Below are 12,590 nucleotides of genomic sequence, written 5' to 3'. Positions count from 1 at the left end.
CCTATGTGAAACAAAAAAGGAATAACGCAAAAAAAACATGTTAAAACATTTAATTCAATAAAATATGAAAATTGAGTGACTTAATCTGAACACTTTTTAAAGTTGAGTGATCTAATTGGAACACTTTTGAAACTTGGTTACTATTATACGAAGTTGCCGCTTATTTAAATAGGCTACTGGTTAAATTTATTATATCGGGGTATAATAATTTTTCGATTCAGGGAAAACCCTCATCTAATACCAACGTCCGTGAACACTCTCCCGAAGACACAACAATGCGGTAAAATAAACCATTTTAGTTCAAGGATTCAACTAGTGAACGCACTTACTCGATTAGTCTCACATCATCACTCAGTGCCGCAAAACCTAAATTACGGGAGCATGAATCAAACCTGAATTACATGAAACATAAAGTCTCTTATTTAACACTCAACCATCGACTCATTGGCCTAGAACTCTTTTGTATAAAAGAAATCTGTTGATTTAACAACAAATGTTAATTAAATGATCAACTTGTTCAAAAATATAACTTGAATAATGTTAAATATCCCTTGAAGATTTTCTATAATTATGTAAGTTAAAACATAGTACAATATCATGCCATTAGGGGCATGGTTGGTTTGCTTAAAGCGTAAATAAATCTAAACTAACATAAAATAGCTTGATGTAACACTACATGAATGATAATCCCATATCGATAGTTAACAAAAGTAATATCGGGTTTAAAGAGAAATGTCGATCTTATTTAACATCAACGACCTTTGAACACAATGGTTTTGGATGATAGAACTCTATTGCTAAGCGCTTAAGCATGCCAAGAATCACTCAACTTCTGAAAAACTTAACGTGACTCGTGTAACAAACAAAACAAAGTTCTGATCTCGTTTAAACAATTCGAGCAATACTATTTGTTGGTATGATTTTATAAAAAAGTCCTATAACTCGTGTAACAAACAAAATAAAGTTCTGAGCTCGTTTAAACAAAGGTGAGCAATTCTATTTGCTTGTATGATTTTATAAAAAAATCCTATAACTCGTATAACAAACAAAATAAAGTACTGAGCTCGTTTAAACAATTCGAGCAATACTATTTGCCGGTATGATTTTATAAAAAAAATCCTAAAAATAAATTTCACACCACAAAAGTTAAAACAAAGGTAGATAATGGTCAAACCCACATAAGAAAAGAGTGTTTTTTTACTTTTAGTTTGATTTTGCTAGCTATATTCTAAGTGTTCTTTTTCTTTAACGGCAAATGCAATATCTTAGTGTACCTATTACCTAATATATATTTTTGTAAATAATTAAGGGTTCATTGAGTTTAATATAAAATTCCATTGCTATATATTTATTCAGATTCATGATTTTTCTTGTATTCTTATTTTATAAAAGATTTAATTTTTTTATTTAACCTTTTTTAGTTATTTCTTTAATTATTGAATTAATGTAAAGTATATACCTTAAATTATTGCTAAATATAACAAAGGCAAGGAAGTGATGATTACAAAGGTTGGAGGACTGTGGAGGAGTTGATTGCATGTAGTCAACCTATTCAACGGAAAGTAAAGAAGAGAGAAAGCATTTCTTGAACATTACAAAATCATTATGTAATATTAAAAAAATGCAAATTCTCGTCTTTCAAGAAATCACATATTCATCAAATGAAAATCTCCATCTACCATAAAATCCTACCCAAAAAAAAAACAATATATTATATCAACACAACTAAACTAGCTTGATGCCTCAGAGATACTGTTCAATGATGGATGCCATCCCCTAGGTTTCCCACCTAGGGGTTTCGAGTTCCCGGGACCCTGATGTTTATCAGTTTTCCTCACCTGATGGTGAGTTTTCCCTAATTGATCAGATTCCGTCCCTGAGGTTTGATCACAATTTAATTTTGCCTCTTTTCCTGCGGACTTCGGTGGTTGAAAATTCTTGTAGTTATTTGATTTTCCGTTTTTCTTCGCCTTTAATCCTTTCATCACCTCTACAAAATAAAAGCCAACAATCATTAATTACAATAATAAAATATTAGTTATTTAATAGAAAAGATTTACACATTATAAATATAGTAATATTATAACTTCAAGATCTATAAATATAATTATAAAAGACTTTAATTTCATATATACTCTTATAATCATGATTCAATATCAAAAAAGGACTAGTGAACGCAGTTTTGGCGCAATTTTGGCCAATTTACCTTCTGTATATAGATAGATGTAAACACTACTTTTTTAATTATATAATAAAAAATAATTCTTTATTTCAAAAAGAAAAAAAGAACAAACCTTGTGTGGAGATGAGTCTATAAGCATGACCAAGAACAAGATTATCGGTCGGTCGAAGAACCTTAATTCGAGTAACACGAAGAGGTTGATTAATAGTCGTTGTGCCGTTGTTGTTGTTGTTGTTGGGTGGTTGATGGTGTAAGGTGGTGGTAAGTAAAAGTGCAACATAGTGGCCAGGGTGTAGCTTCATGATCTGAGCAGCCGGGATAGGCGAATAGAACCTTTCGGCTCGTCCGGTTTCGGTCTGTAACACGAAACTTGCGTTGTCTATGGCTTGACAGTTGCCCATGGATGAGAAGAGAAGATGGGATGATATGATAATGTTAGTTGTAAGGAAGGGATGTTATTCACCACAACAGTCTCTATATATATATATAGTCTCCTCACCCACCACTACTCTTGTCTGTTTAATATTATTATATAGTATTATTTAATATTTGTTATTGTTATTATTATGATTATTATATTTAAAGATCAAGTTATTATACAAAGGCGAACAAAAATGAGAAAGATGAGAAAGATTTTTAGTTATACAAAAAAATTTTAAAAAATAAAAGTAAAAAAACAAATAAAAAAATCATAACTCAAAATTTAATAATAATGTTTTCACCGTCTTTCTTGTTCTCATAAAAAAACACAATGGTAAGTAAAAAAGGTCATTAAATCTTTTTGTTTATCATTGTGTTTTGTGTTTATTTTCGTCATTGATTGTGTCTTTTTTCCTTAACATTGTGATTTTTTTATATTGTGTTATATTACTAAACATTGTGTTATATTTTGTTCCGCATTGTGTTATATTTTGCGATTTATTGTGTCTTTTTTAGTTATAATAGTGTATTTTTTTCATTTTCGTCATTGCGTATTTAATCTCGCCATTTTGTCTTTTCGTCAATTTTTTTTTGTTTTTTTTGTAAGGGAATGATGCCGGAAACATTTTAGTATTTTAATTTTTTTCGTTTTTTATTTATATTTTGAGTTATGATTTTTTTATTACATTTTTTGAATTTATTTTTAACGGGTTTTTTGTGTGGTCACAAATCCTCCTCACACTTCTTATTTTTGTCTCCCCTTGTATTTTAATTTTACCTATATTTAATGAACTGCGATTTTTGCTTTTGTGATTTTTTTAAATTTGTTATTTTTGTTTAAAAGTTTAGAATTTGGTATTTTCGTTCATAAGGTTTCATTTTATTGTAAGTTTCGTCCTTTTTGTTAACATATTTTAAATTGAAATAACATATTATAACAAACCACATAGACGAAAATTATAATGAAAACAAAACCTTATGAACGAAAATTGCAACGTGAATGAAACCCTAGAGATAAAAATAACAATTTTAAACTTTTAGACTGAATTAATAAATTTTAACAAACTACAATTCTTTCTTATTATTTTTTCTCATAATAAAGGCAAGAAATATAAGTCAAATATGTGGAATCTTTAAATGCGTTGAAATTTCATGATTAAAGTATATATATATATATTTTTTTTAGAAGGGAAAAATCTTGGAATTGATTATTTTTAACATGTCAAAACGAATCCGTATCACACACATACCATTCCATTATGTTAATAGATATGAGATTAGTCTAAATCGGTATATAGGATATATAGAATAAGGATGATATGGTATTAGATGATGCTCTATTAATTACACAAAACATATATAATTATTTATTAATAACTTTATAGGCTTTATTATATTTTGATTTTGTTGGAGAGTAAGAACGGGATGTATGAATGACACCGAGTGTTATTTTAATCAATACTATTGGCTTTGTTGCTTTTTAATAATAGTTGGAACCACTTTTCATAACTGAGTGAACTTTTTTAAGAGAAGATATTAACCGTTTATACTGATTTTGACGCTTCAAGTCTGGCTCACACAAAAATGTCATCGATCAATTAAAAGCCCACCATCGTTTGAAAACTCTTTTGAGTGAGGTTTGAAATTTGAGACATTAAAATCTCAAACATTAATGTCACCCGTATGGACTATAAGATATTAGTTTTATATAAAAGTTAGCATAGCACGCAACTAATTAACAAGAGTATGTACTAGTTATATAGAAATAATCTTCTATATCTTTTTACCAGCTTTATCCACACTTCCCGTACACGTTATCACGCATTTACTTGCCTCACCAGTCACCACACCAGCTCCTTTTCTGTTATGATATATATGTTCATCTCCGGATTTGATTAACTGAATAAATTATTTGCTGATTCATCTTTTTTATTCTCATTCTTTAAATTAAAGTGATCAGTAAATTATGCTTTGAATAACAAATGAAACTAACATACATTATAGTTTACTCGTTAAATATTATTACAAAAATGAAAACGTTAAACAAATTAAGGGCTTCCATAGAATGGAAAGGACGTCATATGGGCGAGAAGCTTGTGGGCGTGGTATTGCACAAACAATGTTATAAAAATTTATAGGCGCTAGTCGGGCGGTGATGTAGGGACCGGCGATTAATCGGGATTAATAGGGATTAGTCGGGATTAATCGGATTTGAATTTATATGTTAAATTTAAAATATACGTATAAAAATTTTCAATTTTGACCGATATTTGACAAATGGGATTAATCGGCGACAAATCGGTGGGGTAACGACTAACATTAATCGGGGATTAATCGATGCCTAGTCGAGATTTTTACAACATTGTGCACAATCAATGTTTTGTTCGTAATATCAGTGGGAATGACCAGCGATGGGTGATATAAATTTTTTATATTTCTTTTTATATTGAATAACTCTCACCGCCTTCCTTATTTTTCTAAAGATAAATTTTTTCGCTTGATAAAAATCAAACCGAAAACATTTAGATATTTAAAAGTCTTTATCTCTGTTAATGAACCACCAACCCTAGACAAATAATTCTATCACTAATAAATAAAGAGAGGCATTGAAGTAGCTAGGTGGTTGCATAGTTTCCTTTTGGGTTGGAGCACACCATGCATGATGAACAAGAATATTCTTCCACCCTTGAAATATTTGGACTATCTCCCCACTCATACATACAAATCACACTTTTCTTTGTCCAATTGATTGAATTTATATATTCACTTCAATTCATATATATATTTGATAAACTAAATAATGTTACTTTCTATACCATTTGTCATAGAATTATTTATATTGTGTACAATTATTCATATATATTTGTTTAGTGTACAATTATTTATATTGTGGACATTATGAAGTAAAATAATGAAGAAACCTAACTCAACTTTAATGTTTAGACAATCCACTATAAAGTTGTGTACTTGTATAACACCAGGCCTTAAATGACTGACTCAACTGGTTTTCTTACCATACACGTTTTCAGTTTTAACCTTTTACTAGCATAAATTTATAAATTATTCATTTTATTTGTTATACTAATTACTAAACCAACAATAATTGAAGGGTTTGATAAATAAAAGTGGAGGGTGTGTGATGATGAGGATTTCATGCTTTTGGTCTGCTTGTTGCGGGTTATCTTACCAAAACATACCAACAAAGATTTGACACAACGGGTTTGCATATCAATTCCAATAATAAAAGATAAATGGGTCAAAGTTAAAGTTATATATTTTTTTTTTGCATTTTTTTATATATTAAAATAGAGAATCCAATAATTAGACAAATGCATTAATAATAATAATACTAACATCTTATAAATGAATTCTTATTTACTATCTATACATATATATATTTTTTAAATGATCAACAAACTTTTATTAATAAAAACGTTAGCAAGAAGCTAGATACATCATTATATTTACAATCCAAAAAAAGAAAGAAAAAACCACACCAAATCACAAGCATGACTGTAGTCACTAGACCAAATCGCGCATCCGGTTACATTCGAAAGGTATACCAAATTACCAATCGTCCCAAGCCAAACCCACTTTATGTGATCTATTTTTAATCAAAAAAAACCAAGCATCTTGACTTATTCTACCAAGCTAGCTAAAAGAATCGGGCATCTGTCATGAAACCAAAGCATTCTATTTCATCCAAAGACACCACACCGTAACCAAACAAACAACATAAAAGGCCTTCGTTTTTACTTTTTGAAATGTCACATATTTATGTAATTCGATTAAATCACAAAAAAGCCAAAATTGATGGTACCTTGCACCATTGAGAAATCAAGTGTTCCACATTGTTTGGGCTAGACCGCAAGGGACAAACATGTGTTGTACCGACTCCTCAAATTCCCCATGTACATGGACAAAGCATTGGATCCATTCACCGTGATGTTTCTAGCTAGAGCAACTCGATTCGGTAATTGACCAAGAAAGGCCTCAACGCCACGAACCCAACCATGTACACACATTGATGTAAAAGTTAAAACATATATATTTTTTATTTTGTAAACCACAAGCCTTGTAGTTTATTGTTAATTAAGAGTGAAAAAGTAAAGGTTGTTTTCCTTATTAGTTATTTCTTTAACCTCACAATCAATAATAATACGGTAAAAGAAAAGAAAATAACTAAGTGATATATTTGTATAAAAAAAAAAGAAAAGTTATAAATTATTAAACTAAATGAATCTCCAAATCATTTTTCTTATTGTTCTCATTTTAAATTCATGTATATGTGTAAGAAAACAACTGAATTGATTTGTTTAACAACTAATACCATATTGTTGGGGAAAAAACATAAAGGATCCAAAGAAACAACTGTTTGTGTCTTCAAACCAGACGAACGACATTACATGGTGGCCACTAGAGATGGTCAAAAAAACCGGTTGGGGAACCGGTTTACCGGTTTAAACCGGAAACCGGTTTTTACGAAAACCGGTTTTTTAAAAACCGGTTTGACCGGTTTACAAACCGCCGGTTCGTCTTTCGGTTACAAGTTCTAGATCCAAAACCGGTTAATGAACCGGTTAATGGAAAAACCGGTTTTTTTTAATAACCGGTTATGGAAAAACCGGTTAACCGGTTAAAAACCGGTTTTGAACGTTGTAAAACGGCTATATGGCCGTTTTTTTTTTTTTGGACCGTTTTTTTTTTTTTTACCATTTTACCCCCCACAAACATCTATATATAGTTTAGGTTGGGTATTGGTTAGATCACACTCGATTATACAACTCCAAACGCTCTAAACGTTTATTTCATACGCGATTATTTTGTTATCTCACGCTCAATTATACCACATTACCACTCCATACGCTCTTATTTCGTAGTCGTTTATTTCATACTCGAGTATACCACTCTTATTTCGTAGTCGATTATCATGGCCTCCTAAAGTGCTGCTTCATCCGTCAACATGGGTGCCTCGAACACGGGAGAAACGGTCGTTCGGGTCATCCCCACGAAACGAAACCATGATGTTTGGCAACATTTCGACCTATGCGAAATGTCTAACGGTAGCCAAAAAGCTCGATGCAAACATTGTTTGAAGTTTTATGGCAAAGATGCAAACTCCACTTTAAAAGCGCATGTACAAAGGCCCTTTTGCAAGGCCTTGAAGGACGAATCGGGAAGTAGTTCGCAGCCGGAGATGACGAATCAAGGAGCGGTGTTTACGTACGACGTTGAAGCGGTACGTCAAAAGTTGTTGAAGACGAGGTCAATGAAGGACACACTCAACCCATGACCGATGAAGAAGCCGCGTACGACGATTACCTAAGAAATAGCTCGGGATCGGGTAGCGAAGAAAATTAGTTAAAGAAACAGCAAACATGGAGGCAAATCATGAGTAAGAAACAGCAAGTTGTTCATGTAATCGTGTCTAAGCATTCTTTAATGTTTGTATTTTTGAGTTACGAATATGCGATAACGATTTAATGTTTGTATTTTTAATGTAAAAACTATAAATGAAAGTTATGTGTTTTTAATCTTTGGTTTGTTGAAAACACATTCACCAACACACACTCATACTCATCTTCCAAGCAAAGAACCCTAACAACGAAAGCAAAGAATGGCTTCGGTCAGTCCGTTTTGCCTTGTAGTTACCGGTTTGTTTATACTGTGAAAAAATAATGGTTATTAAAAAAAAAAAAAACCGGTTAACCTAAAAACCGGTTATTAAAAACCGGTTAATAAAAAAACCGGTTTATTAACCGGTTCTAACCGGTTTCTAAACCGGTCCTAACCGGTTAGACCGGTTAGGGTTTTGACAGAAAAAAACCGGTTATTAACCGGTCCGGTTATTAACCGAACCGGTTTTTTTCCGGGCCAAAAAAAACCGGTCCGGTTAATAACCGAACCGGTTTTTTTAAAAAAACCGGTTTGTGCACCTCTAGTGGCCACCCACCTGTTTCCTTTTCTTGGGAATTATTTTTCCTTAATCTGATTTTAATCATTCAAGTTTATATTATTTTAGGTCATTGCATATATATACATTTAAACCATGTAAATACAAACTCTCTTAAACTTAAACTGACAAGAATTCACAACCGAAAATAATATAATATCAAAAGTTTAATTTCACCATAGAGAAAGTTGTAATAATCTAAACTAGGATCATTTGACATATAATATTAATTTTGCAAACTTAACCAGATAGCAATTCTAACTTACACTTGGTTTCACTCATAAGTATGTACATCTCACCATTTCTCTTATAATCATCCCGTGAGAGAAATCGACTATAAATCTATGATGATTATTCTTGTGATATATGCCGGCCATGGCAATGAACATGAAGGTTCAAAGTGTAACGAGTTAAATAGTCAGCATGGATTATTATTCTGCTAATGAATCATAATCTAGATAATAACTTCTACTTATCTACAGAAAATATCCATCGGTTTATTCATTAGTTATATAACTGTCAATGAACATTCACGAAAAATCTTATCAGTGTTTCATTCCCGCTGGTAAAGTCTTTACCCACATGTTTTCCCTATAGAACTTCACTAATGGTTACCGAGAGTGCTCTTATCCTTGTTGACGGATTTAACACTACGTTAAACTCCTTAATAATTAAAATTATTAATTTACAAAATTAAGAAGATAACACCTAATAGTTAATATTTATGATTTGGTACAAGGTACTATATTTTTAATAGTGGTGTTAGGATTTGGTTAGAGAAACGTTAAAAGAAGGAAATAACCTGCGAACGTGTGATGTTGTTGGTGACGACACTTTTTCTGATTTATAAAATTGATTGCTGCTCCTCACTTACTTAACCAACAGGAAAAGCCTTTGATTTGATTCCTTTTTGCTCTTGACACTTTTTGTAAAGGGAATATTGGAAAGTGAAAAATCCAAATACAAAGGAAGATACAGGTATTGATATTTATCCTCTTTTTATATACTATAATAATATGTACGTTCGTGTTCATCTAAACTATTATTATTGAAACTATTTGACAAGCTAATGCATTTTTAATTTAAAAAAAGGTGTGGTATGAAGAGGAGTACGCGGTAACAATGTTGATATAAGCGGTCAAATATATAATTTAAAGCGATGCATAACTAATTCAGTTGAGGCGATAAATTGATAAATGGATGTGTGGATCAGTAACCGGTCGGATCTTGTTAGGTATTACAAAACATTAGTTATATATTTTATATACCCTTTAGATCAGTCATTATAAAAGTGTAACGTTTATTTTAAACTTTTGTAAAGACTATTGTATAACACTTGGGTATTAAACTATTAATAATGTTTAATAAGTTTGTAGTTTATTGTGTATCGATTATTTATTATATATTATTTTTTTTCATGAATTATTGCATGCAGTGGTCTAAATACAAAAAGAAAATTATTGTTCTAAAAAATATTAAGCAATTTAAATATGAAAAGTAAATGTAAAAATTGTTGATAGCGTGACAATGTAAAGATATGTAAAGTCATTTGTAGGATTAGAGAGAAACTGAATGTTTCGAGTGAAAATCTAAAGTGAGACATAAGTCACATAACTTAATAGGTTTACGAGTATTTTTAAGTTTTGTGTTAAGGTCACTTAAAATATGGTCTAACCAAATATATTATAGGGTCCTACTAGGGACACCTTCTGATATCACGTATAGGGCTATACAAGGTGTATAAGGTTCTGTACAGGGCTACAAGAGGGCCTATACGGGCGGGATATGACCCTCCTTATAACTCTATACGGGGTGTATAGGAGGGATGTTTAGTGTACATAAAAAGCCCCATATATTATCTTCCTTTCTCCATTGGTTATTTTTTGTTGTCATAGATATTCCTTCCAAATCACATACTTCCACTAATAATGTTATCGGATTGAATGTCATATGATGTTGCATCCATGGCTCCACCACCTATTCATCCGAATCACGTACACTTATCTATGTCGATGTCGACGTCACATCCATGAATATATATACATATATATAATAACTTTATATAGCATTTGTATTTTGAATTTAATCCCTTGCTTACAGTAACTTTAAATCAAAATGTATCTATATGTGCTAGAAACTTATAATCTTGGCATAAAATTGCTCTGCATATTTTGAGGTTATGAATGAACTTTAAAACCTTCAAAGGAGTGTTAACAAATAAAAAAGTTAAAAACATAATATTGTAGAATAAATGGTGGCACATACATGAATTGTACTAATAAACATTGTTAGTGATGATAAAATAAAAACTCGTGATGAAAAAAATTTAATTGTCATAAACATTAGGATATACGATGTCATAAATATAAGCACATGCACTTGATGCACGGTGTAAAGGTAGTCACTACATAGATTACTGAGAAGAGAAAGAGAAGATCACTTTCTTGAAAATGAAAAGTTAGCTAGTAGTGTTAATTGAAAAATGGACAACGTTAATGTGTCTGATTGAAATGGCAAACAAATTGACAATGTTAGCAATTTTGGGCAAATCTTACGGACGAAAACGAAACTAAACCCTATTTTATTTTAAGTTGCGATGGATACAAAACACATATACGTGGAAAAAGGGGTGTCGATTTGGGGAGAATGCATGAGGTTGTTAGCGATGTGCCGGTATTTAGTGTTTAAATCCTTTTGTTTCCTTTTTGTTTGTAGATCAGGGGTTTAATTGGCTAATAAGCATGTTTAGAGGTTAGGGTTTAAATGGGGATTTGATGGTTGGTTGAGGCGATGAGAAATGTGTTGCCATAGGGTGTGACATAAATTTCATTAAGATAGTGATTGGATGCCAATGATGTTGTGGACACTATGTCTTTTTTATGAACGATGGTTTAAGATTGATTTGAGGAACGAGGAAGTGAAATGATGATAACCTCAACTTAACATTTTTCATTTGTACGCATTGTATGATTGTACAACACAACTTAAAACTAAGTACACTCTGATGATACATATCCAGGGTCATCTTTAGAGACAGTGAAATGAAGCTAGGAAGCTAGGGTTTTAGGCTCTCACTTTCTAAGGACTTCAATTTCCAAAACAAAATTAATAATTATACATTTGTAATTTGAGATTTGGATGTCTTAAGTTGCGTTAAATTGAATATATTTGTAAAAAATAATGACAACGTCTTAATTTATTTGGAATAAAAGCAAAATAATTTGTTTTTACAACAAGATCTCGTTTTTAAAAATCGTTTTATGCCATCAAAGTGGTTAAGCGGCACTATACAAATCTACAATAGATGTGTACAAAATAAGATTAAAGATGTGATTATATAAAAACGATATACGTATAAAATAAGATAAATAATATTCGCAAGCAAACATAAAGCCACGCTTGTATAACTTATGTAAGACGTGGTTTCCTAAAATAAAAACATGTACTTTGAGGTCTCCAAAATTTAAAGGAAAATTACCCAAATAGACAAGTTTGACTAAAAAATTACCAAAATAGACATGTCTATTTAGCCTATATCTCTCCAATCATTGGTTTTTTAACCAATAAACAACTGTCACGTTACCGAAGCCGGTTAAGCCTTAGCCTCCACTTTATGGGCACGGAATTTTATAAAAAATAAACGGGTCCCACCTTTAACAAATAACAATACGACACGTGTCAAAGGCGGCTAAACTTAGCTTACATCTATGGTTATTTAGCCGGCATCTTTGACTCTTAGCCGGCTTCGGGATACGTGTCTATTTAGTTAGCCGGCTCCAAAGATTCATTCTTAGCCGGCTCCAACTCGGCTTGTAGGCTAAAGCTTCACTTAGCCGCCTTCAATCTTTTCATTTAGCCGTCTAATTTTAGCCGCTAAAATTAAATATTTTACCAACTTACCAACTCTATTAAATATTTAGCCAGCTTCACTTAGCAATTTTCTTAGCCGGTGTAAATTTAGCCCCCAAAATTAAATATTTTACCAACTCACTTAATTATTTAGCTGGCTACGCTTAGCCGCCAATTTTTTTTCTC

The 12,590-nt window shown here is 31.5% G+C and overlaps 1 protein-coding gene across 1 annotated transcript; it reads right to left on the bottom strand.

Moving 5' to 3' along the window:
* Positions 1-1,581: 1,581 nt before the first annotated feature.
* Positions 1,582-2,648, bottom strand: LOC143565105 (uncharacterized). The gene is made up of 2 exons (XM_077052182.1): positions 2,295-2,648; positions 1,582-1,990 (listed from the first exon to the last, which is right to left on the bottom strand). The coding sequence occupies exons 1-2, from the start codon at positions 2,581-2,583 to the stop codon at positions 1,731-1,733; spliced, it is 549 nt and encodes a 182-aa protein (XP_076908297.1). The 5' UTR covers positions 2,584-2,648; the 3' UTR covers positions 1,582-1,730.
* Positions 2,649-12,590: the final 9,942 nt, after the last annotated feature.

The sequence above is a fragment of the Bidens hawaiensis genome, unplaced genomic scaffold (genome assembly GCF_021521415.1).
Source record: "Bidens hawaiensis isolate Kalapana, Puna unplaced genomic scaffold, B.hawaiensis_p1.1 tig00022287_1, whole genome shotgun sequence".
Taxonomy (NCBI): Eukaryota; Viridiplantae; Streptophyta; class Magnoliopsida; order Asterales; family Asteraceae; genus Bidens; species Bidens hawaiensis.
This window is presented reverse-complemented; position numbering and strand designations above follow the sequence as displayed.

Excerpts from the sequence above, each read along its gene's own strand:
- LOC143565105 (XM_077052182.1), bottom strand. The coding sequence starts at position 2,583 with ATGGGCAACTGTCAAGCCATAGACAACGCAAGTTTCGTGTTACAGACC. Across the intron at positions 1,991-2,294 it reads TAGACTCATCTCCACACAAG|AGGTGATGAAAGGATTAAAG; the intron begins GTTTGTTCTTTT and ends TTTATTTTGTAG.